Source organism: Hirundo rustica, chromosome 18, assembly GCF_015227805.2.
Source record: "Hirundo rustica isolate bHirRus1 chromosome 18, bHirRus1.pri.v3, whole genome shotgun sequence".
Lineage (NCBI taxonomy): Eukaryota > Metazoa > Chordata > Aves > Passeriformes > Hirundinidae > Hirundo > Hirundo rustica.
The window spans coordinates 863,600-889,383 of NC_053467.1; the positions used below are offsets into that span (position 1 = coordinate 863,600).

At 48.9% G+C, this 25,784-nt stretch overlaps 1 protein-coding gene across 7 annotated transcripts in view; it reads left to right on the plus strand.

Moving 5' to 3' along the window:
* The window catches only part of MYH10 (myosin heavy chain 10), an 88,779-nt gene that overhangs the window by 29,609 nt on the left and 33,386 nt on the right, over positions 1–25,784 (plus strand). For 5 of the 7 annotated variants that reach the window (XR_009208419.1, XM_040081810.2, XM_040081811.2 and 2 more), the window contains exons 4-11: positions 141–168; positions 10,772–10,874; positions 15,356–15,385; positions 18,920–19,012; positions 21,106–21,169; positions 22,873–22,971; positions 23,772–23,915; positions 24,220–24,315. Coding sequence is in view for 6 of the 7 variants with exons in the window: in XM_040081810.2 (XP_039937744.1) it covers positions 141–168; positions 10,772–10,874; positions 15,356–15,385; positions 18,920–19,012; positions 21,106–21,169; positions 22,873–22,971; positions 23,772–23,915; positions 24,220–24,315 (657 nt within the window). In the remaining variant the exon portion in view is untranslated. The remainder of the gene's footprint in view (positions 1–140; positions 169–10,771; positions 10,875–15,355; positions 15,386–18,919; positions 19,013–21,105; positions 21,170–22,872; positions 22,972–23,771; positions 23,916–24,219; positions 24,316–25,784) is intronic. The other 2 variants (XM_040081814.2, XM_040081816.2) reach the window with 1 other exon arrangement.

Consider the following 25,784-nt stretch of genomic DNA (forward strand, 5'->3'; position numbering starts at 1 on the left):
AATGGGGATATTATTAAAGGGATGTTATTAAAATTGCTTCAGAGTGTCCTTAGAATTGTTAAACTGAAAAGATGACTGTTTTGCAGATGACAGAACGGTGTAAGCAAAGCCCTGTAACCATGTTTGTTCTTGTTTTGCAGACCGTGAGGACCAATCCATTCTCTGCACGTGAGTGACAATTTTTCATTTGGGCACTTTTGGGGGTCTGTATTGTGAGAGGGGGCTTTGATACAGCTGTGGGAGTCAAAGCTTGGTTCTCAGTCCTGACAGGCACTGGGAAAAGATGTAGCATGAAGCAGTATTTAATATGGCGATACAATCTTTTAATACTGTAATTCACTTTATTGAGTTTTCTGGGCATGTGCTACATAAGAAATGTAATTTTAAAATGTCAGTGAAGAGCTCTGCGTCCAACCCAAAAGCTTTAAGGAGTTCCCATCTCTGCAGTGCTGGGCTGTAACTGGGAAGTGCCTGGGGAATACAAGACCCAAAAGTGGCTCTGGCTGTGCCTGAGCAGCAGCTGGGCTCTGGCTGTGCCTGAGCAGCAGCTGGGCTCTGGCTGTGCCTGAGCAGCAGCTGGGCTCTGGCTGTGCCTGAGCAGCAGCTCAGCTCTGGCTGTGCCTGAGCAGCAGCAGCTCAGCTCTGGATGTTCCTGAGCAGCAGCTCGGCTCTGGCTGTGCCTGAGCAGCAGCAGCTCAGCTCTGGCTGTGCCTGAGCAGCAGCAGCTCAGCTCTGGCTGTGCCTGAGCAGCAGCTCGGCTCTGGCTGTGCCTGAGCAGCAGCTCAGCTCTGGCTGTGCCTGAGCAGCAGCTCAGCTCTGGCTGTGCCTGAGCAGCAGCAGCTCAGCTCTGGCTGTGCCTGAGCAGCAGCTCGGCTCTGGCTGTGCCTGAGCAGCAGCAGCTCAGCTCTGGCTGTGCCTGAGCAGCAGCAGCTCAGCTCTGGCTGTGCCTGAGCAGCAGCAGCTCAGCTCTGGATGTGGCTCATCAGCAGCTCGGCTCTGGCTGTGCCTGAGCAGCAGCAGCTCAGCTCTGGCTGTGCCTGAGCAGCGGCTCAGCTCTGGCTGTGCCTGAGCAGCAGCTCGGCTCTGGCTGTGCCTGAGCAGCAGCTCGGCTCTGGCTGTGCCTGAGCAGCAGCAGCTCGGCTCTGGCTGTGCCTGAGCAGCAGCTCAGCTCTGGCTGTGCCTGAGCAGCAGCTCAGCTCTGGCTGTGCCTGAGCAGCAGCAGCTCAGCTCTGGCTGTGCCTGAGCAGCAGCTCAGCTCTTGGTCTACCTTGAGCAGCAGCTCAGCTCTGGCTGTGCCTCCGAGGGGCTCTCTGAGGAAGGTGACACGAAGGTTCCCTTTTAGCTGAGCTCACCCCCCTGCAAACAGCAAACTTCTCGTGTAGCTGAGGTTTTCCTGGGGCCTGGAGCTGCGGTGCTTGGGAAGCCAGAGCACAAGTGGGATTTCAGGAGCCTTGTGTCCCTGCTGAGCTGTTGTGTGCTTGGAGTGCAGCTGGAAGGGGAGATGCAGCTTCCTTCCCTCTCCCCCTGGACTGTGTGTTCCTGCAGCTTCCTGTGCTGCTGCTGGGAGTGTCAGCAGTGTGATAAGGATTCCCTGCGTGCTCAGGGGCCGGGCTGGCCCAGCCCCAGCCCTGCACAGAGCGGTGCTGCTCGTGTTCCGTCCCTGGGCACTCCGTGTGCCAGCCCGAGGGTGCAGGAGGGAAATTGTCCCAGGGAGCAGCCGGGGGTCGGGATGGCTCCTCTGTGCTGGAAACCACAGCCTGGCTCTGTCCTGAGACAGGCCTGGGTAGAACACAGCAAGCTGAGGTGTCTGAGGGACAGGGCAGGGGTGCCAGTGTGCTGGGGACGTGGTTTGGGAGGATCCTGCTGCCCGGAATAGCTCAGTGGGGAGACTGGCTGCTGGAAGAGGCCTGGCTTCAGTTTCCTTCTTGACATGGGAGGATTCAGATCTCCATCTACTGCTGCCTACAGCAGTGCCTTAGCTCTCAGAGTCTGTACAAGACTGAGGATGGAGCCTTTCAAGCCACGCTTTTTCCAGCTCTGGATGCCACAAATACAAGATTCTCGGGGCCTAAGGACACAGGAGCAGAAAGAGTTCTGTACTTAAGATAAAAGTGGATCCAGTTAACTCAGGCTTGTCTAGGTCTGTGGTTCTTGCTCCTAGCAGGACTTCTGTTTTGTGTGATGACTATTTCATGTGCAACGCACCAAGCAGCCCTGAAGCAGGGCTGGCATCCCAGGGTGAGAAGAAACGCTTTGTTCTCGTGTTTGTGGATGCTTTGGCAGCGTGTGCTTGCCCCAGGTGAATGTTTTGAAGTAGCTTTGTGTGAACTTCAGTCTCCTTTGCGTGGTCAGCCGAGCCCACAAGGTTGGAATGGCAGCTCTTGGATTTGGTGGATGTCCAATCTGATCATTTACAAATTGGAAAGCCTCGAAGCTCTCCTGCTCTTCAGCTTTGTCATTACCTCACCTCCAAGGCTCCCGTGAGCTTTTGATCCATCTGTGCTGCGTGCACACTTGGTCCCTGTGTGTATCTGGCACATGGAATTTGGAAGAGTGTGGAATTTGTGCATCTCGTGCTGGGTTCCTCCTCGTCTGGGCTCGGCTCTGCCCTGCGGAGGAGCTGGAGCTCAGGTGGAGAGGGGTGGGAAGGGGCACATGTCCTTGCAGCCAGACCTTGGGAGAGTGTCACTGTACTTCCCGGGAGAGCCTTATTCTTTTGCAGCTCTGCGTTATAAACTGGGATTTGGGGATGTTAAATCCTCCTCACGACTGGGACAGGGCCACGGGGAGCTCCCTGGTGTAGCACGCTGGGAAGAGATGCCGTGTTTTCATCAGGGGTGGGAAAGTGTCCAGGACTCCCCTTGCTTTGCTGCTTCTGGTGAGGAGGTAAATTGTGTGTTCCCCTTCATGCCAGTGGTTTTGCAGGTCCTAGACCAAGGCAGGAATAAATAAAGTGCAAGGAGAACGTCAACCACACCAGAGGTGGTTTCAGAAGCTCCTGTGGCAGTTCATGAGACTCATCTTCTCATCCCAAACTTGCTGTCTCAGGACCTGGATCGCCTGATTGAACCTGATGTGTAGCAGAGCTGGAACCCTCAGAATACTTTCTCATTTCTCCAGCAGGAGTGGTTCAGGGCAGCTAATGGGGAATAAACCACGTCCTGGGTGCACGGCTGTGGCGTGCCTGTCATCTCCTGGCTCCGGCTGCCTGGACAGGAATTGTCTGCACACAAAGCTCTCCCACTGCTTGCTGAAGCTCTGCTTTGCATCTTCACCTCTCTCCCCCTGCCCCTTGCTGCAGTTTCCTGGTTTTTTACCTTCCGTGCCTTTGGAGGAGGGGCAGTCACTTCTGCAGCAGTGCTGTTTGAAGGACACTCTGCCAGGTCTCTGGATCCAGCCCCCTGTTCTTCTTGCCAGCCAGGAGTGCTGCTTTTGGGGGAATCCCTGGCTTTAGGGTTGGTGCTGTGACAAGCCTTTGGCTTCTTGGTCTTCAGAGATTGTCTCTGCAGTTTTCCAGATGCCTTCCCTTGGTTCTGACTTAGTGAATGTCCGATCCATTTGTACTTATCTTGTGAAACTTTAAACACTCTGGTCTTCAGTTTTGTTGTCTCCTCACCTGCAAGGTGACCATAAACTTTTGATCTCCTGAGCTCAACAGACAACTGAATGCTGATTTGAATGTGGCACACATGGCATTTTTATCCTTGGCACGAGAGTGTGTAACTGTCTGGGGTTGAGGCAGTTTCCTTCTCTTCCCCTGTGCAGATCTTTAGGGAACACCAGGCTGTTTCCCCAAAATGGCATGTTCTAGTAAAACAAGAATTCACTAATCTAGTAAATAACCAGCTCTGTGAAGAAGGTGAATGCAAGGATCTTCTTGAGGAATTCACTTTGCTGAAAGTTCTCTGAATTTTTTTTTTTTTTTTTTGAGAGTTGTGCTGAAGAAAAACCTTTTCATTTCACTGAGCTGCTGCAGGAGCAGGGATTTATCTCAGTGCGTGCTTGGTGTGGGTTAGCCCGCATGGATGATTCTCCAGGCATGTCTCTCATAACATCTCAGTGTTTGGAAGGCAGTGGGATTACCTGCAGGTTTCCTGCCTCAGCCTCATCACCTGCTGATGTTCCATCAGGAGTCCTGCATGAGCTGCTGGTTTTAAAGTCAGTAATATTTTCCCAGAGGAGGTAAAAAACCCCTCCACCAAACTGCGCTGCTGCGTTGTCTGGCTGCAGAACACCTTGTCCTGACGTGGGATCTGGTTCTTAGCGCGGATTGCTGGCACTGGCAGCTGCTGTGCCTGCCCTGCACCTCTCCACCCCAGACTCATGGCAGATGCCTTCCTGCTCCTGCTGTAGACAGGAGGTGTCTCTGAGCACGGGCTGTTGTGCTGTCTTGCTCTCTTTGTTACCTTCTTCTCTCTTCCCTTTCTGCTCCCCACCTTTTAGGCGCCCAGATTTTGACAATTGTGTTGTTGCACAATTGGACCTGTGTTCCAGAGCCTGACTGGGAGTTACTGGTGTGTGACAGACACTGACTCCCTGGTTTCTGGTTTTTATCTTGGTTCCTGGTGGCACATCCCCTTCCCCGTCTGGCTGGGTGAGTTGGGCACTACAGAGCCCAGGGACGAAATTTGTAGGAGAAACTTCTTGATGAAATTACTCATTATGGGTGGGCTTTTCTCAGAGTGAACCAAAAGCCCTTTTCCCATCTCCAGCAGCCTCTGCTGCTCCATGGCATCCCCCTGATTTCCTCAGGAGCAGTGATGGGATTTCTTCTGAGCCTTTTGGCCTTTCACCACCCAAAAAACCCAAATATGTCCAGAGAGAGGAGCATCTCCAGCTCCCAAATCCATTGGACAATCCATGGGTGAAAGCCAGATTATTGCCTGGCTGAAGATGAGATGGGAGGAGCTGAACAAACAGTAATGGTGAGAATTTCTTTTTAGCTTTGGGGTTGGATGGTTTAATCTTGGGCTGCTAACCACTAACAGATGGTGAGAAAGGCTGCTGGAGCTCTCCTCTGCTTTGGAGTTTTGTTCATCCAGCTTTTCAACGAAAAGCAAACGAGCAGCCCTCAAAAGCAGCACTTTTCTGGGAAGCTGGACTTAACCAGCTTCCATCTCATCGCTCCCCCTTGACTGAACTGCAAACGAAAGTTTATTTTGGACCTTGTCTCTGTAAATCCTTAGTTTGCTGAAAAGAAAGGAAAATATGTGTAGTTCCAGAAACTTCATGTTCTTTCTAGCTTATAGGTAATATATATATATAAAATATAAGTAATATGTATATATTTATATATCTCAGAGCAGTAGCTTTCAGCCTGGGTTGACTCAGCATCCATCAGTGATTTGTGCAGAGATGTGATGCCAACACTGCAGCATTCCCAGACCCTGCACCTTTTCCTGTTTCTGTGGGATGTGGAGCTGTGCTGAGCAGCTTTTCAGGGTGTTGGTTTTCTGTTGTTTTTGTCTTTCTTGGAGAAGCTGCAGCCGCTATTTTGTTACGTTTCGGTGTTTCTCTGCTCTCTGCGGATGCCAGGCTGATGACCAAGATGAAGAAATTCGTGCTGTGGCAATTGGGAATTTGGGAAATACTGAAGAAAGTCAACTCTGAGAATGTGCTGCGCTGCAATTTTAAAGGCAGCGTGTTCTGAAGTGGAGACTCTTACCACAGACTTCTGGTATTCCCAAAACCTGGCCCCGGCTGATAAATAGGTGTTTAGCAGATGCTTGCAGCCCTACAAGGATATCTAATCTGAGCTGGCTTCCGTAGGAGTGATGGGGTGTGGAGGGAATAGAGGCTGCTTATTACAGGCCAACAGCAGCAAATACCAAAGATTTTTGTATACAACCCCTGGCTGGAGGCCAGCTGGGAACATTCCCATGGTGTGGAGATGATGGGAAGCATCAGGAGGGAAAGGAAGCAGCTCTAAAGCAGCCACGTAAATGGGAAAGCCAATTAATGACTCTTTTCCAAACTATCAGTTATACCTCTTGCAAAATATAAGCCAGGTGATTAAGGCACCCTTTAATTACAGGCCTTGTCTGTAAATATCTGTCAATTTGTAACTGGCAGATGATCTGCTCAGTTGTGCCTGAGAATAAGCGTCTCCTCTGTTCTTCGCAACTGCTGTTGTGAGGAGGACAAAAGGCCATTGTTGGGGCTCTTACATAGGCAGTTACTTTCTCCTCCAAACAATTCAGGTGCATATTTCCATATTTCCATGGTTTGGAGCCTTCTGTGAGTGGCTGCTGCCGTGTTAGGAGGCGTTGCTGGCCAGGGGAGCTGTGAGCTGCAGGTTGGGTTCTGTGCTGGGAGCTGGTGCCAAGGCACTGGTGCCACTTCTGCACAGGAGGGGACCCTCTGCTGCCACGTGAACTTCTCATCCCATTGTTCCTGATCATGTCATCACTGAAATTCCTGGGGCAGAGGAAGGGTTTGAGTGACCCAGTCATCCAAAATGTAAAACCCTGGTTTGGTCTGGGTTAGCTTTTCAGGAATTTAAATCACAGTGATGATCTCCAACTGCTTCTGACCGTCCTAACACATTCCACATCTTCAGGAGTATTGTTAGTGTGCAGACTGTGCCCAGGCAGAAAGATAAGGAAGCCTGTCTTGGGATTTCAAAGCTTTCTTTGGACGTGTGGGTTTGTGTCCCTGTGTCCTGTGCTGCTCGTGGCACTTTGTACCTCCCGGGAAGCCTCTGCTCATGGAATTTATGGCTCTCTGGGGAAGGGGGCTGGAAAAGGGCCAACCTGTGCAGTGGGCCTTCAGTAAACAGCTTTAACCTCCTCTGATTTCCCTGGAGTCCGTAAGGCATTTCCCAGGCCAGGGAGAGGTGCTGTCACTGTCACGAGATGTGTGAACGTTCAAACCTGCCTGACAGCGAGGGAAGCAGCTGTTCACTGCTGCGTTCCTTCAGAAGCGGTGTTTCCTCTCGGAGCAGATCCCCTGGAAGGGGCACTCGAGCTGTTCCTGGGATAATAGCTGCTGTTGGAGGTGATGCTGGGGCACAGGAGCCGTTCCCTGGGAGGAGCAGCTCCCCTCCCTGCCTGCTGCCTGTGCTTCATCACCTGCCATCCTCTCCCTCTCTGATCTGCCTGCTCTCCACACGAGAATCCATTCAGTGCTGGAAGTGCTTCTCCTGCAAGGTTTGGGCTCCAGCTGCTCAGGGAAAGAGCTGCAGCTGGTTGAGTCAGTGCCTGGATTTTCCTAACCAAATCCGAGCTGGGATGAATTTGCCTGGAGAGTTCTGGGCTTTGCTGAAAATGACACTCCAGCTTTACATGCAATGAATTCAAAACCATGTTAAACTTTAAAGTGCTCATGCTGGCTAAACTTTTCCTATTTTAAATGTGCATGAAGCTGCTTCAAAGCAGCAGCTTTGCTGCTCGGGGGAAAGATCCCTTGGACATGGGATCCTGCCTGAATTCACCAGGCACTGTCAGATTTTGTTTGACCTGTCCCTGCAAGGTGGTTTCCAAGGGACAAATCCCTCAGTGAACGGATGGAATAACCTCATCTTTCCAACTGGAGGCTGTAGCTGAGGAGGGTTTGCTTCGCTGGCAGCACTGGCACGGCCCATGGCTGGAGCTGAGCGTTCCCATTCAGAACCAGAAGGTTTTGGTTCTGCCAGTGGAGCTGAGCCTGAAATGAGGGAGGTGAAATCATTTAGCAGAGCTGCCACTGACTGAGGTGAGGCTGCTTCTCTGCCCAGGGCTTTGTTTAATTTATGTTAACAGATGGAGTTGTATTAAAACAAGGTTTAGAAAAAGTTAAGCTTTAGCTTGGTGATTCCATCCCCATTCCATAAATACTGCACACGGTGTTGCTCGGAGTTTACCTTTTTTGGGCAGGTTGATAGAGGTAGAAGGGTTTAATTTATTTTTATAATCCGTGTGTTTGCACTCCTGGGAAAGAACCGAAGTATGCAGATGTCATTATTCCTATAAATGCAAAGGGCTTTATCCTAAATCTTCTAATTCTTTCACAGTAAATGGCAGCAGAGCTATTTGCCACGATGCTGCAGGAAATACTTGGCATTCTTGTAAGCTCCAGGGCGAGCAGGACTGGGATGATAACATCCTCTAGTGCTGCTTTTGAATGAGGTCTTGCATAAAGACTCTCTATAAAATACCCCTCTGTTAGATTTGGAGGGTTTTTAACACAAGGAATGTGTTTCAAGCTGCTCCTTTTCCTGTGCTTGTGTCTGCAGCTGACTCTTCCAGCCCCGTGCTGCCCTTTTCCAAAGCTGACATCTGAGCTGTGTTTATTGTACCAGCTTCTCGGCACTGCCTGTGTTACAGGAGATTTGCCTCCTTTTAAATGTAACGACCTTTCTTCGTGTGATCTGACAGAAAAGATTATTTCTGTAGCTTTACAGGCACGGCTAATAGTGCATTCCCAAGCCCTGCTGACAATAAGAACAAATTGTATTGTTTTAAAATGTAAATGTATATTTTGCTGCGCTTCTTACTTCTCTTACCTGCTGGAATAGTTTTAGCATTAGCATATTTTAGTACACATCTAGAAACAGGCAAAGCTGCTTTTATTATTGCTCATGGTCATGAATTATGTTAATGTAAACACTGCAGCGAAAGGGAAATGAGAAATAAAGACCTGAGAAGCAAGAATTGGCACCTGATGGTTTGGTGGTTTTTTGCTTTTTTTTTTTTTTTTCTGCTTATCAGCATTCACATTTGTCTTGTTTGTGGGGACTCTGGGCTGGGTGGAAATGGGATTTTTCATGAAGTCAGAGGGTGTTGTTCCACTCGTAGCGGTCCCAAAGTACACCCAGTTTCTGGGTTTCACCCTGATGGTATCTGGCAAAAAGGAAACCCAGTTATCCCTTAGCCAGTTCTCAGAGTAATCTCCTTTGCAACCAGCTTTTCAGGTAGGACCTTCCAGGTTTTTCCATGCTCTGAGCAAAGGCAGCCCAGTCAACAAATCTGCAGGGAACTCCCTTTTCTCTGGAAAGCTCGGCGTGACTGAGCGCAGTGCTTTCTGATCTTTCATATTCTGTGTTCTCTTCCAACGATTGGGAGGAAGAATGGAACCAAGGTGGTTTTAGACAGGCTGAGGGAGTTGCTTCCGAGAAGCAGATGCCATCAATAAACCAGTGAACTTGGTTAGTGCTTTGGAACTACAGCCCACAGCTGGCTGAGCCAGGCTCTGCGCTGTCCCGCTGCTCATCTGCAGCTCCTTTGTTGCTGCAGCTCCTTTTTGCTCAGGGTTTTCCAGCCACACCTGGCGTTGCTGCTGTTCTGTCAGGCCAAACAGGAGCTGTTTCACCCAAGGCTCTTGTGAGGAGTCCCACGAGCTGCAGTCAGTGAAGGTTTTGCTGCTGGGTGCAGAAATGCCCATGCTGCCATGCCTTAGCAGAGGTTCCCCTCTCTTAGCGCCGTTCCCTGGGGGGTCTCTGTGATTTTGGACTGTTGGAAGCAATGAGGGTGTTTGAGTCTTGAAAATCTGAGCTGGTATCGCTGTCCTTCCTGTACATGCAGAACTGAAATTCCGAGTGCTCTCCCTCCTCCTCTCTGCTGAGCGCAGTGTGAGGATGGGGATGCTCCTCAGCTCTTACCTGATCAAGAAGGGCAGGTCTGGAGGTGCTGAATCCCCAGGCAAATGCAGGTTAGCTACAAAACTGGGGTGTATGATGGAAAAGGCTGCACAAGGATGTGCCTGAATTCCCCTGGTAAGTGGACATTTCCATTAGAAGTAGCTTAGAGGAGAAATGAGGGGCAGGGAAAACGTGTGCTTGTCTTCTTACAAAGGAGCTGGCTTCCAAACTGTTAATTTTTGAACAACTGTTGAATGACAGGAGTGCCTCCACTCTTTCCATGCAAATCCCTGTAATAAAGCCCTTTTTAGCTTCCCACACTTCAGAGCTGTCTCCCTGGAAATCCTCTTCAGCGGCTCTCACTGTTTGAGTCCTGCCTGAGGCAGCCCTGGGTCCCTCTGGGGGTGGATTTGTCTGAAGATCAGACCCAGGTTAGGGAAAAAAAACCCAAACTGTCATTTTCAGAGCTGCAGTAACATCGTTTGTGATTGCAGGACATGAACTTGGTCACATTTCCTGCCTCGAGTATCTCCTGTAAACCTCTCCATAAATTCTGTCTAAACGTGGTCTGCTTTAAATCCACCCCTGCCTTGAAAATGAAATGTGCATTTGCTGTCTTTATTGATCTGTGAACTCTGCCACTCTACACTGATAAATTCATTTCTTCTTGGTTTCATGTAGCCCTGTGCAATTTAATATGTTTTTAACCTAGCAAAGGTTCTGAGATGAGCAGTGGAGAGAATCTCTTGTTTAAAATGTGTTTTGCTGCACTTTATTCCTGGCTCCTGCAGGTACTGAGTGCTTCCCTTAACTTGGTAATCCCCATAACCAGATCCTGGTTATTAAAATCATGCTAAATGTAAAAGTGTGTGTGTGTGTATCTCATGATTTAAAAATGAAAACGCATCAGCACCCCGAAACCTTCTGTCTGCAGTGATGCGGGCAGGGCACAAGCGTTTCACGTCGCCTTGGGCAGCGAAGGAGTTCAGGCACAAAGCCCTTGATCAAACTGCTCTCACACCTTGTTTGAACATCCTGAAGCTCAGGAGATCCTTGGGACGAGGGAAGGATTTTAAACAAATGCCTTGCAGTTCCTGCAGCGTGCCTGCCGTTGGCTTTTTGCTCTGTAAATGGGATGGAGCGAGGTGCTGGGAGCAAAGGCTTGCTGACCTGGTGACGATGCATTTTGAAGGAAATGTCTGCCCTGTTTTGCAGAGGTGAATCTGGTGCTGGGAAGACTGAGAACACCAAGAAGGTTATTCAATACCTTGCTCACGTTGCTTCCTCCCATAAAGGAAGAAAGGACCATAATATTCCTGTAAGTTGGGGTATTTTCTCATTTCTTTATTGCTCTTTTTGCAAATTGCCATTTTTGCATTTGAAAAAAGTGACTTTTTCTTTATTAAGCTGTAATATAATCTGTGTAATTTTGTCTCAACGATTATTTTCTCTTTAGCAGTGGCTGAAACGAGCAGTTACATCAAAATTTCTAGTCCACGTCAGCTGCCTAAATGCTGTTGTGAAATTAAAGGCTTTACACAAATCAGAACCAAGCTTTCTGATGCAATAAACCCCATTTTTCAAAAAGATTCAATAAACCCAGGCAGTTCTAACTGAATTTAGTTCCCACTGGCTGCAGTTTTCAGTACTATCTTTGTGAACAAGCTTTCTGTGCTTTCAAAAATTAACTTGTAAATGGGAAAAATCCTCCAGCTTAAAAACTGCTGTACACGTGCTATATCTAGAAGCCAGCATCTAATTAAGAGCTCAGATTTTATTACACTATAAACAAGTGAGTATGTACTTTTATATCAGAGAATATTGGTTTTTATGGTAGCTCGAAACCAACTCTGATTTATATAGAACTTTCTTCAGATTTCCTGCCAGGCTTCAACATTTGCACTGATTTTTTAGCGATTCTTTGCTTTTAAAAAACAGGGAATGGATTTGAATATTCTTTGTTATGCACACTTGGATCTCTTTGCAGTGAAGTTTTAATTCAGCTTTGCTACGAACAGTGTCTTGCTGTAATCACAAACGGCACGTTCCTGGTTTTCCAGTAGTAATCCTGGAGTCTGGAGCCTTCAAACTACGTTATCTCATGGAGTTATAGCTTTATTGTAGGATTAGAGACGTACAAAATTCTAGCAAAGACTTCTGAGATCCAGTGCAGCCTTTGACCGATGCCCACTCCCATGAAGTGTCGCCTGCGCTCCTTTGTGAGCCCCTGCAGGGATTCCTGGCTGGAATCCTGCTCCTCCCTGGGCAATGTTTGACCGCTCTGTCCGGGGAGGAATCTCTGCTGAGATCCAGCCTGAACCTCCCGTGGCCATTTCCCCCTGCAGCAGCTCCAGGTCCTGTCAGTTTAGTGCAGGGCGCTTCATATCGAGGCATTCCTGAATGTGCCAAGGCTCAGACTCCTCCTGGAGCACAAAGTGGCTTTTTACCAGTCTGTGAAGGAAAAAAAAAAATAGGTGAGGATTTGAAGTGGGAGAGAGGGAAAGGTTGCAGGTAGATTTGGAGAAATCTGCTGAGGTCTGTGGGGAAAATTGACCCTCTGCTTTAATCAGGAGTGAATAATGTGAGCCTGTGCATCGATGCTTATTCAGACTGGTGCTGGTTTTTCACAGAGAAAGGATGAAAATCAGTCTTTGTAAGTGTTTGCTGAGCAGGCTGAGAGTGCTGCAGGTCTCAGGGGGAGGTTTCTCAGGGCTGGAGTGTCAGCAGAGGGAGGTTGTGACTCTGGGTGACGCTGGCTGGGACATCATCCCCCAGAAGTGATTTTCTGTGCAGGTTTTGAGTTGTGCATTTTCTTGGCTTTAGCTCTGCGCAGCCTCCAACGAGCCCAGCGTTATTTCAGTTTCTACAGGAGCAAAATTGCCAACAGGCTTTCGGAGAGAAGGGAATTGTGCAGGGTTTGCACCGAGTACTTCTAAATAAATATATTGTTGGCAACTTTGGAACGCCTCAGGCTGAAAGACACCTCTGGAAGCCTCTCGTCCAGACACCTTTCAAATTGTGCCTTCCTTCAAGGTGGGACTGCATTGCCCAAGCCCCACAACAGCTGGGGTTTGAAAACCTTCAGGGATGGAGATGCTGCAACTTCTCAGGGAGCCTGTGAAGGCACGGGAAAGGAAGGGGAAAGCTGGGATGTGAGCAGGAAGAGCAGGGAGTGTCCTGGATAAAAGTCTTGGGTCGTGCCCTCCATTCGATGCAGTGCCACAGTGAGCCCTGGATTTGCCATGTATCCTTGAAAACCAATTTTGAAAATATAAATGAGTCTCCTTTGTTCTGCAACAATTAGTTTTTCTTTTATGTGTTGGAAACAAAGAATGTCTGACCCTCAGAGGTGCCACTGGAAAGGTAGGAAGTGTCAGAATGGGGGTTACAGGAGCAGCCCTAATTTGGTCCTGTTTGCATTTTCATTAGAAAGCTGTGGAGGGCTGGTGGTGATCACAGATCCACCTGTGCATTGCCCCGTGCACAACAAGATGCTAAATAGGCTTGTTAAATTAATCCATGACCTGCAGGGTGTCTGTGCCCGTCCTGTTACAGATAATTATCAGTGACGTGTACATTTCTGAGCCTGTTTGAATGTCTCATTGATTTTTTTTTTTTTTTTTTTTTTTGAACAAAACAATTAGCGTGCTGAGCCTGGGGTTATCTTTGATTTGCCTGACAGAGTGCTGTAGAAATAGAACAAAGCAAAGGAGCCCCAGTGTGACAGCTCAGAGCAGCCCTGGTGGCACAGGGGCTCACCAGGCTCCATCCATAGCTGTCCATGAGGATTCTCTATCCCAAAATCCCTCTTTCCTCCGAGCTGACCAAATCCTGCACAGCCCTTTGCACGCTGTCCTTGGAAACACTGGAATTTCAGCCTGAGCACTGATGATTCCTCATTTTTGAGTGTTGGAATCCGTGGCCCCAGTGTCTCATTTCCTGTGGAATCCCAAATTGTTGTCTTGGGCGCTGCGCTCGGAAGTGTGGGGAGGAGGAGGAGGTGCTAGAAGTGTACAAGAGAAACTTCAGTAATTGTGGGGTTTGGCAGAGCCAGGTGAGGCTGCAGCAGTCCCTGCAGTTGGGAATGGAGCCTGGGCTCTCCAGAGCAGAGCAGGAGGGAGGGGGAGAGAGAGAGGTGCTTGGCAGTGGGTCAGAAACCAGAGCTGCTGGGGGTGGGGTGAAGGCAAAACCTTGCACGGTGTCGAGTGTCCAGACATGAAACCTTGGATTGAAGGGCAGATCACAGAATCCCAGAATGGTTTGGCTTGGAAGGGATGCTCCAGATTGTCCAGTGCCACCCTGCCATGGCAGGGACACCTCCCACTGTCCCAGGGAGCTCCCAGCCCCAGTGTCCAGCCTGGCCTTGGGCACTGCCAGGGATCCAGGGGCAGCCACAGCTGCTCTGGGAATTCCATCCCAGCCCCTCCCCACCCTCCCAGGGAACAATTCCTGCCCAAAATCCCATCCAGCCCTGCCCCTCTTCAGCTTCAGGCCATTCCCTGTGTCCTGTCCCCCCATCCCTTGTCCCCAGTCCCTGTCCTGGAGCCCCTTTAGGTCCTGGAAGGGGCTTTAAGGTTTCCCCAAAGTGTCTCTGTTTTCACTAAACCCAGCTTTCATGTGGATGCTATTTTAGACTTCAGAGCTCATTACTGGCGCTTTCAGGTTAATGATTGCTTTCAGTGGTAAAATGCTAAATTGCTTAAATTGTTTTATTAATTTCTAAAGAAACAGAAATAGTTTTTGAAGGGCAGGATCTCGGGTAGGCTCACTCAGGCTAAAGCTCCCCTGGGTTTCCCAAGTGGGCTTTAGCTGCCCCAATTTAAACCCAGGGAAGTTAAATCTGTGCCTGAGCGTGCTCAGTTCTGTTTCTGTAGGACAAGAGTGGACACCCAAGAGTGCAACTCATCTTTTCTAAACAGAAACAACTGAAACTCCTCTGAAATCCGAGGTGTTCCCATGATCCCAGGAGGGGCAGTTCTCTTCTTGAAAATTCCCATCACTTACCTGACCAAGCCAAACCTCTGCCAGCTGCTTTGCAGACCTCTGTCAAAATCTGCCATTCTGCATTAATAAAATAAGAGTCACAGAAAGAGGGACTGCATTGGGCTTGGTACAAAAAATCTCTTGTAGTGTGTGTCGTTTCTCCACAATATTTTGCCTCGGGCTCTCGGATATGAAGCTTAAGATTATTAAACTCACAGACTGAGCCAAGGAAGAAAGAATGGAATTGAAAATTTCTGCCAGAGCTGTGCAGATTTGAGTTTCGAAGGGTTTTTATTTTACCCTATTGCCTTCGCGTTCCCTTTGTCCTCCTTGCTGGCAAAACTCCAGCGCCAGGTTGTGCTGCTGCTCGTGCTGGCGCTTGCGAAGAAGGAGCGAAGGTCTTGTCTCGGATGTGGCTTTGCATTTCTTAAATATTTGTGCAAAACCAGCCCCTGTGCCTCCTTGGTGTTGCTTCCCTGGTGTTGTTCCGTGAGCTCCGTGGGTGTTGAGGACAGTGCTCATCTCCTCCCTTTCTGGGGAGAAAGGCACTCGGGGTTGGGCTTCCTCTGGAAAGCGGTGCCCAAATAACGCAGCTCCTGCCCTTCCCCTCGCTGCTCAAGGGCCACCTCGGGTTGAATGAGTGTTCTGCACGTGCCAGTAACTCGTGTTCCGAAGTGGATTTGGGCAGTTTCTGTGAAACTTTCTGTGAAGTGAGTGAGTGCGTGGTTCAACGTGCTGACGGTGCTAATTCGGGATGTGACGTGCAGCTGGAATGCCTGCTTGCTAACTTATCATTTGTTTGTTTGCAATGAACAGCCTGAATCACCCAAACCCGTGAAACACCAGGCAAGTGGTTTTTTTTTTTTTTAATGCTTTTAAAGTTATGTAGGACAACTGATGTATATTCTTCTCTTTGTGCTGATAATGTGGGAAACCTTGAGGGAGCACGCCGCTAATAGAGAATTTTGGAAATGTTTAGCTGGCTTTGAGAGAGGGAAGAGCGAGCAGCTCGTGAGTTCCTCAGCATTGCAAAGGATTTTAACCACTTTGAAGCCCTGAAATGGAAGGTTTGCCCTCTCTCCAGCCACCCTCCTCCAAAATACCCTGTGCATATTGGGTAGTGCTGTTGAGAGAGTGCAGGACACTTTTTAAATAGTAAACAAAGCACTAAATAGAAGATTGGATTAATGGGAGCTACAAAACTCTTTTGATTAAGCATTTTGTCTGAATATTTTTATAGTTTCTCAAATCCCCAAACAAAGACTTTGATCTCAAGCGTAAAAGGCTTGGCATAACCCAAAACCTTCCGAAATCGAGAGTTTCCCCTGACTTTCTAGGACGAGTGGTGCGAGCAGAGTGGGCTCTGCTGCCTGAGGTGATGTTTGCAGATTTATCTGCAGCTGCCCTCGCTGCTCAGGCTGCTGGGCAGGTGACACTGCCCATCCCATGCCCCTGGTCCCCCGGCCCTGGGCACTGCTCTCTTTGATCCCGCTTTTCTGGGTGAGAGAAGCAATTGCAGTGCTCCAGGTGGAGCTCACCCGAAGGAGGCTGAGGTGGAAGTCGAGGGCAGGAGTGTGCAAAGGGATAAACAATTGCTGCCACAAGAGAGATGCCCCACTCGAACCCCGGCTGGGAATGATGCCTTTGTGCTGGGCACCAGCTTTTAAACCAAGACAAAGCTTTGCCCCAGCTCCTCAGGGTGTAAGCAACCACAGAAACTGAAGCAGGGTTCTTTAGCTGGGTGAATCCCCCCGTGCATTTCTCTGAAGCTGCTTAGTGCAGTGTAACTGTAGTGCAGAAGGAAATGGTAAAGGAAGCTCCAAGTGTGATCTGTGGGAAGCAAAGAGGCGATCCCTGCACACTGTGATGCCTCTGGGAGCGTGTGGTGCACGTTAAACCTCTGCACCCCAAGTGTGTGTCTGAGCCCATGGTCTCACTTTCAGAAGCTGCAGACTTTCCTAGTGTTTAACTGAATCCTCCCTCCTTGCACACATCAGTCAGTTCTAGGGGTTTTTACTGAAATATTTGTCAAGTCCAAAAAGAGACGGGGCGGTGTTTGGTTTAACCCTCCTTCTGCTTGGAGCTGGCGCGCCAGGGCTGGCATAAAACGTTTGCTGGTGAACATTTTAACTGTGTCCGTGGAAAATGCTAATCCCAAGCTGTTGGTAGTGCATAAGGCATGGAACCATTAACATCTCTGTTTCAATGTCATTTGGAAGTCCAGAGCGGATCCCTGTTGTATGTGAGTAGCATGGAGCTGGGCTGCTGGTTTTCCTGGAGCTGAGACAACAACCTTGTCTTCGTGGTGCCTGCATGAACTCCTGCATGACCTCACTTCTCCCATGGCTCCCAAACTGCTTTTTCCAAGTTCTGGGGAGATGCCTGTGCAGGAGCCGTGCCCAGGGGCCAAACTGACGCTCTGCACTTCGGCAGCGTCTTTGCAAAACAGCGAGCTCCTCAGAAAGGGGATTGCTTCTGGCTGAAAGCAGTCCCTGGAGAGAGGAAAACTCCCAAATCAGGAGCCTTTTTCCACAGTGAGGGGTGTGCTCTCCTCGGTGTGCAGCTCCGCTCGTTCCCATGGTTCTCACCCACGGCCGAGGCTCCGACTGCTCCCTTCAGCTCCTCAGAGGCGATGGCAGAAACGAGCTGCTGAGCCCTTCCTGCCTCCACTCAGAGGGTGTGGATCCATGTGTTCGTGCCCATTCTCTGCTGCTTTGTTCCAGGTTTATTCCAGGCCTATCCCACCCCTGCTGCCCTGCTGTGCACAGCCCCGGCCGTGCCCGTGGAGCGCTCAGGGCGTTTCTTTCCCAAAATATTCCAGAGCTGGATGTGCCAGCTGTGCCACCCTCCCTGCCTTTGCTGGGCATGCTGGGCTTTATCCCAGCAGCAGTGATGGGGGAATGCTCCCTTGGATCTTGGGGTGCCCGCGGGAGCTGGCAGGAGAGGGGAGGGGAGCTTGGAGCGTTCCCAGGATCTGAGGCTTTTCCATGGGAAATTTGGGGAATGTCAACTGCAGACAGCACAGAGTGGGTGTAACAGGCATCCAGTTTCTCTCCAGTTGCAGGGTTTTTGTCATTTTGGCATTAAAAGCCCATTTTTTAAAATGTGCTTTTAAACCGTCACCTTGGCAGCCCTGCCATGGCACTGCTGGGTCTGCTCTGGGCTGACACTCACATTTGTTCCTTCTTTACTTACCCCAGGATTTAGAGAATGTAAAATTCCCTAAAGAGAATACAGTTGGAAGTAAGCAGCTTCTGAGCAGACAACGTGAGGTCACATAAGAGAGGGAGCAGCCATTTATTGCCGGGCAAGCTTGAAATATATTTCAATATACAAATAAAACCCTTTCAGGTGTTAAGTAGTGAATTCTTAAAATTCCTGTCCAAGAACTGACCCGGTGTGGAAGCCTTAGGAGACTTAATGCTTCCTGTTCTTTGATGCTTGCTCTGGGGCCTTTATTCATCAAGACTATAAATAATTGGAAAAAGCAGGTTCATGGAATGTCAGATTTGGAGACTACATTCCAGACAGCTTCACTTAATTTTTTTTTTTTCCCCCAAACCATCCTTCAGAGCAAGAAGACAATATATTTTCCTGTGTACATTTGTGCCCCCTGGGCTCTTGGAAGCAGCACAGACTTTTTTTTGTTACCAGACCTCCTGACGGACAGCGCTTGCAAAAGCTGTTGTGCAATTTCCTTGAGATAAGTACCTCAAATTCTAAACTCTTTGGCCAGAACTTAGAGAAACATGGAGCAAATTCGTGAAGCATCCTGAGCAGCGCTGGCAGGGTTGAGCAATTTGAAAGCAGGGTTTGTAGCTGGCGTTGCTCTCAGGTGTGGGCAGCTCAGAGGTGATGCAATGAGATGAGTTTCAGTCTGGCTGACTGAAGCGGAGTTTCACTCATCTGAAAGTGACTTTGAGCAGTTTCTGAGTTTGAAAAGAGGTGTTCTGAGGCAGCTGTATTGTCAACACGAAGTTTAAGTCTAAAACCTTCAATCAGTTCAGGTGGTTTCTTTCCCTGACGCGCTCAAGGTCTGTGCCGGATTTCATCAGCCCTAAATGTGAATTTTCTTTCCCATCTTCGGTGACTTTCACATCCATCAAGTCCTGTCTGGTCCCTGCTCTGTCTTTGTGTGTCTCTGTGTGTGTTTTAACAAGCAAACCCCAGCCAGAAAAGCACCACCAAAACTCCAGCCGCGTTCACCCCTGGATGGAGGAGACCCTGCAGGTTTGGGAGTGAGGAAGGACGAGAATCCCCTTCTGGAGGTGGTGGCACTGCCACAGCCGGGGCAGTGGCTGTGAGGAGAGGCAGAGTGCTGAGCCCTGCGCAGGTGCTCTGGGATAAACGTGGCTGTTTTTCTGTCTCTGTGGTTTTTAGGGGGAGCTGGAGCGGCAGCTTCTTCAGGCCAACCCCATCCTGGAATCCTTTGGGAACGCAAAGACAGTGAAAAACGACAACTCCTCCCGCTTTGTGAGTGCCTCCTTGTCCCTCCAGAGTCTGGAAATCCCTCTGCTGTTTGTGGAGAAATCCCCTTTTTCAGCTGCTTCTCTCATTAGTGTCAGAGGGTTGCTCTGTTCTCTTCCTCCATGAATCCAGGTGCTCCTGTGATGCCTTCTGCATTTTTGGGCTCCATGAATCCAGGTGCTCCTGTGATGCCTTCTGCATTTTTGGGCTCCATGAATCCAGGTGCTCCTGTGATGCCTTCTGCATTTTTGGGCTCACCGGAGGCACCTCCTCACTGGCTCTTGGCAGAACATGATTTTATTGTGACTCCAGCCGTCCCTGAGCTGGCAGCAGTTCACAATCTAACAAATGTCACTCTGCTGGGGAGCTGAGCTGGGGTTTGTGTGCACGAACCCTGCTGGATTGCTGTGAAGGGGCCGGGACTGTGGCATCCCCATGGAGCTGTCAAAGCCTGCAGCCTTCCTGTCCGTGGCTGTGACTTTATCCATTGATTGGATCGGTGAGAACATCCTGAATTTCTACAGGAGGGCAGAATTCACATATAAAATGAACTGCCACAGTGTGACCTAGCCCAGGTGTCAGGCACTGCTGTCGCTGCTCCGTGTTTTTGTTGGGTCCCTGCCTGCTGTTCACAGAGTGTTTTGGTGGCTGATAACCACTTCTGATGGGTTCCATTGTTCTAAAAGTTGTGGTGGAACTCAGGACGACTAAATAGCTTTTTTACCACTTCTTAGAACTTCCTTTGCTTTGAAGGAAAAAAAAAAAAAAAAAAAAGCTGTCTCCTATTTCAGGGGGAAGATGTTTTTAGTACAACTTCAAAAGTGTACAGGAGGTATTAAATCTTTTTGCTTGCGAGAACAGCACTAAAATCTACAGAACAAATGAAAGATTTCTTGTCTGCCTTTGACATTTCAACAGTTGCTTGGATTTATAATGCATGAACTCAACTCCACGATAAGAGCTCTGGAGGACTGTATGACTAAATCCTTCAGCCCTTTCAGCTGAGAAGGGAGAGTTTTGTGGAAATTCAGCGTTTTTAATTTTACAGCCTGTAATTTATAATGTTGCCCGATGCTTATAGAAGCTGGGTGCAGGATTTATAACATCAACAGGTTTCACTGCACAATGAAACTCCACTTTGTTACCTGTCTCGAGTCCATCAGAGGCTGTACTAATTTAACGAGAATACTTCTTTCCCTGGAAGATGTTAGCATCTGGTTTGTGTTATTTCGAGCTCTGCATTGCCATCATGAACATAATCACTCTGATGGCTCCAGCTCTGTTTTCATAAAGGAGCAAGTATAATTCATTCCAGATGGTCTCATCTCATGCAGGACAAAAAAATAAAAAATCATCTTTAACAGCCATTTTAAAACCTGACTTTAAAAACCCTCTCTCCTCCCACGAAGTGAGAGGTGTTGTTGTTCAGCTCCTGAGAACCCAGGGAGGACTCAGAGAAGCCCAGTGGCCAATGGGTTTTATTTTTTCCCCTTTTTTTTCCTTCTACCAAAGGCAGTTCTCTTGTGTTCCAGGGAATAAATCTCTGGTTTGCATTGCATAGGAGAGTGGGCTCGCTGGATTTATGGGGCAGCACCGAATGCTTCCCTCTGATGTGGTTTTCCCAAAGCCCTGGGCTCAGTGCTGTGATGGTGTCAACAGAATTCAGCCCTTGATGAGCTGAAGAGAGAGGCCGTGGAGGCCTTTTGGAAAAGGGAGGAGAAATCTTTTGGGCCAGGCAGCACCCGGGATTCGGGGGTGGGAGCCCCTTCAGGCAGCAGAGAATGCAGTGGAAATGTGCACACCTGCAATCTCAGCTTTGCTCCCCACCTCAGCCAGAGCGTTTGCTCAGGGAAAACTGAGCCTCACGTTCAGAGGAGCTTTGCTAAGTCTGGATCCCAAATGAATCTGCCCCAGGAGCTGCTCAGTCTTTGGAGCGTGGTTGTGTGCAGCGTGCTCTGTTGGAATGATGGCCGAGCCCGTGGAAAGGGAGAAATCCTTGATCCATGGGTGCATTTGGATTATGTTTGGTGTGAACGGCATTGTCTTAATTAACAACAAAAAAAAAGTAATTAAGAAAAAATATCTTCTTTTCTTTGCAGGGCAAATTCATCAGGATTAACTTCGATGTCACTGGTTACATTGTTGGGGCCAACATTGAGACCTGTATCCTTTTTCCTGCCACATCCCTGCAAAAAGTGCAGCTTCCCTGCTTTGTTTTGCCTAGAGCCCTAGGATTCACTGGAATGCAGTGAAAGGTTGCCACACTTGGGCATTCCTTTGACAGCATCCATCCCTTCCTTTGTTTCAAAATAACCGATCAAATGTCACGCATTCAGCAGCTCGGAAATCCAGAACTCCCGAATTCCACGCTCTGAGACCTGCAGGATTTCCAGACTGGCCTTAAACCCGGGGTGTGTTAGCAAGGGAAATGATGTCAAATGTGCTTGCTAATGTTTCTGAAAATCCCCCAACGCCTTCCTGAGGAGGAGCTGGGCCGGGAGCAGCCCCTGCCTGGAGAGGGATGCTCCTGCTCCAGGGACACAGCTGGGCCACCTCCTGCCTGCTCAGCTCTCCAGCTACCCATGGAGGTTCAATAACACAAGGCCTTCTATCATACTTCATGAATTATAATGAATTCCAAGGCAAATTCAGTTTCAGCTCAATGATTCGTTTTTATTTACGAGTGTAAAACCAAGTCAAAATTACTGGCAGTGAAAGCCATTCTCTGAAGTTGTTTTCTCTGTGCTAAAAACGTTTTCGTTGTGTAATTTTGAGTTTTCTGGGAGGATAGCAGTGGACTGGTCATAAAATGATGGAGTTGGAGGCCTTGGTAAACATTGTTCAGTGAATATTGATCATAAACAATGCTGTAGTTAAGTTTCCATTTGGTTGCTGGGTTTTGAAACCGCTTGATCTGAAGTTCATTCAGTGTTTGGAATTGTCAGAAGATGTGATTTCCCAATAAGGCTGGGAAAGATCTATAGTTGTTCAAAATATGTCGCAATGATAAGTGAGGTTTTTTTTTTTTTCATTCACCACAGCAGAGGAATGAAGGCAGCTTTTAGGAAAGTCCATGAATTGTTTTGCCCAGAGCTCTGTGAAAGCAGAAGGATTTAACTCTTGGGGAGTTTCTTCTTCATCACAGAAACTCATCCATGCCACTGTCATTTCAAATCCCTGACCTACATTTGCTTTACAATATGGAATATCAAGAAATGAAAAAAAAATTGAATAAGATTACAGCTCATGGCAGCTAATCAGGCACTACCTGCTGCAGAAATTGAATTTGGGAGCTGTTTAAAGGCAGTGTGGATTGTCATGGAAAAATGCAATGCTTGGAAGGAATGAGAAATGCACTTTGGATGACAAAGGACTTCTGAGTTCAGCAGCTGCTGCATTTTTGGGATTAAGAGTTCAGCTATGACCTCGATGGAAGAGATGGAGATGGGTGGGAGCTGCCCTGACCAAAACTGCAGCTGATCCACGGCAGGCAGCGGTGGCTGCAGGGGATGCAGGGGAATGCAGGGGAAACAGCCAAGGGATGGGAGTGTTGGAATGTCAGGAGTTTGCAGAGATGAGAAGTGGGTTTCTGCCAGTCTCAGCTGGAAATCTCTAACTTAGTCACTACAGGTTCATATTGGCCCTGGCCCAGTCACAGGATCCCAGGCTGGTTTGGGTTGGGGGGGACCTCAAAGTCCCTCCTGCCATGCAGGGACACCTCCCGCTGTCCCAGGCTGCTCCAGCCCGGCCCTGGGCGCTGCCAGGGATCCTTGCTCCCCAAATTCCACAGGCTGCTTTGAGCTCTTGTTGCTCTGTGGGTTTTTAGGCCGAGTTTGCAGGTGAGCCTTGACTCCAGGCGCTCCCAGACTTGCTGGAGAAGTCTCGTGCCGTGCGTCAGGCCAAGGACGAGCGGACGTTCCACATCTTCTATCAGCTCCTGGCTGGAGCAGGAGAGCACCTCAAGTGTAAGCTGGGAGGGGCCGTTTGCAACCTGCTGGGTGCTGCATTTGTTGTTTCCCTGGGACAGGGTGGGTTTGAATCGTTCTTTGCTGGTGAGTGGTGAGTTTTAAAGAAAGGAGAGGCTGGGTAGCTTTGCTCTGAAATAACTCCTGTGATTTAGCACACGTGCTGGGGAGCCACTCTGGCATCTCAGTTTCCAAAGCCCAGTTTGGAATCCCCGGATTGGAGCTGCAAAATTCCCAGCTGAAAACAGCCCCATCTCCTCCAGCCTGCAGAGAAATGTAACCCAAACTTCATGAAAGCCTGGGGCTTTCTTCAAGCCGTTGCAGTGGCTTGGGGTGGCTATCTCAACTCTGTTGGGGTTTTTTCCCCCATCTTAGGGGATTTCTGGTGGGTTGTGATAAGTGAAGCTGATAAAGGTACAGACTTCAGGGTCTGACCCACTCCTCGTGTATGAGAGGAGCTGGTGTTCAGCATCCTTGATGTGATCATCAGTCCCCATTTCTGCCTGGGTCTGGTACCCTTCAGTAGAGATCTTCCTTTCAGGATGTTCCAGATGAGGATTTGAGATGATGCTGGATCTGGGTGATGCTCTGTGGGCTGGTTTGGTGCATTAATGAGCTGATGGAGAGAGAGTCTGAGTCTGGCCTCAGCCTGGGAGGTGCACTTGTATTTTTAGGGTTTCACAAGCTGCTGGCCTGGCTTGTAGCCACGTCTGAGGAGCGGAGTGAGAACAGAGCACCAGTGGGTGTGAACAGCATTTCTGAGCTTATTTTTCTGTCTCTTCCCCTTTCCCCCAACACAGCTGACCTGCTGCTCGAAGGATTTAACAATTACAGATTTTTGTCTAATGGCTACATCCCCATCCCCGGGCAGCAAGACAAGGATAACTTCCAGGAGACGATGGAAGCCATGCACATCATGGGCTTTTCACACGATGAGATCCTGTGTAAGTTACGGAGCCTCTGGAATTCTCAGAGTGTTCTTTTCTCTCTTACACACGCTCCCTCTGCTAATTTCATGTCACCAAATTTAACGTTGCTTCAGTGTCTTTGACGGCCTGAAGAAAATGTTTGCTTAACTCCAGCTGGAGTTGAATTCCAAGCCCTTTGCCCAAAAAGCACAGTACAAACTGTGATTCCTCCCCTAATTCCTCCTTGGAATCTGGAAGGAAGGTGACACAAGAAACAGAAGAATTTGTTGAGCTGAGCCCTGTGCCCTGAAACTGATGCAGGTGTCTCTTGTTGTCACAGCGATGCTCAAAGTGGTGTCCTCAGTGCTGCAGTTCGGGAACATCTCCTTTAAGAAGGAGAGGAACACGGATCAGGCCTCCATGCCGGAGAACACCGGTGAGTTGCTCGCGTCTGGAGGGCGTCCTTTGGCCTGTGCCGAGTTCTGCTGCAGTTTGCCAAGCTCAGAGCAGTGCTCAGCATCCCTGGGAGAGCTCTGGGCCAGAGTGGGGCCAGGCCTGGGCTGATGGCATCCACAGGCAATTCCTGAACCTCTCCCCTTCCATCTCCTCCTGCGGACAAACGCGAATGCCCGTCAGGGGAATCGATGCTGTTTGCATTGAACAAGTATTTTGGTTGTAATCTTGTTTATTGCTCTCTCCGAAGATTTAAGCCCTAGGAAGGAGTTCGTGCTTAAATCAGTTTGTTTTCTTTGGTTGCTGAGAGGGGTTTTGTTGCCAATGATAAGAGCCCTGGAGCCAAGCACAACTTCCACGGTGCAGTGGCTGAGGACAGGAATGCTGCATTTAGAGCAAGCTGATTTCTGGAGTGTCCTGGCGGTGTGGCTGACACTGGATTTATCAGCGCCTGCAATGCAATCAGCATTTTGAAGGATATATTTCTTCCCCCGCCCAAAAAAAAAAAAAAAAAAAAAAATGCTGCTGAGGCACATTTGAGGTTTTTATTTAAGGATCCAGCGCCAGCCTTTGAAATGTTCTCATGGAAAGACAGTTTGGAGAGCTGACAGCAGTGGGAAGAGCAGTGGGAACCCCAGTTCCCAGGAGCTGCTGCGCAGGGACAGCTCAGGTTCTTGGCTGGCTCTCAGTCTGTAAGTGTCCCAAATTGCACGTGCAGTTTGGGCACGTGGGGCACTTGCAGGGCCCAAACTTGTCCTTCCTGAGAGCAGGGTTGTCCTGCTGCCCAGCTGGGCAGTACAGGCCAGTAGTTACTGGCTTTTGGCACTTTCTGTGGGGCAGTGAAGAGAAAAAATTCATTTTCTGGGTTTTTCCTGCTGGTTTAGAGAACCCACCTGGGTCATTGTCTGTGTGGAAAGACAGAGGTGCTTCCTGACTGCCTTCACTTCACTTGCATTCCCATTGCTTTTTAGACATCAATTCTGAATTACAGCACTGGCTATTGATGCTCTTGGATATTTAGAGTACTGGATACAAAATTCTGGCTTCTAAAGTCAAAAGGATGAAAAGCTCAGATCACAGTTAAAGCATGTTTTTGTCCTCTTGTATTTAAAATTTTGGTGATGTGGGCTATGTTATTGCATCTTTCTGAAGAAACTGAGTGTGACTGATCTCTCTTTTCTTGTCACATCTCATTGTGAGGGGTTTCCCTGCATCCTCTGGAGAAATCGGTGTGTCCTGATAGGGACTCCTCTTGTTGAGAGGCTGGGTGTGATACGGGTCAGGCTTTGTCCCTGTGGATGGGAAGGAGTTTGTGTGGGCAGTGGAGATGGGAACCAACTCAAATTCTCCCCTGTAGATGGTAAATGCAGATAAACAAATCCTGGCTTCAGGTCCAGATGTCAGAGGAGCCACAGAGCCTTTGTGGGTTAGGAGGATGGAGAAGCTGTAGCT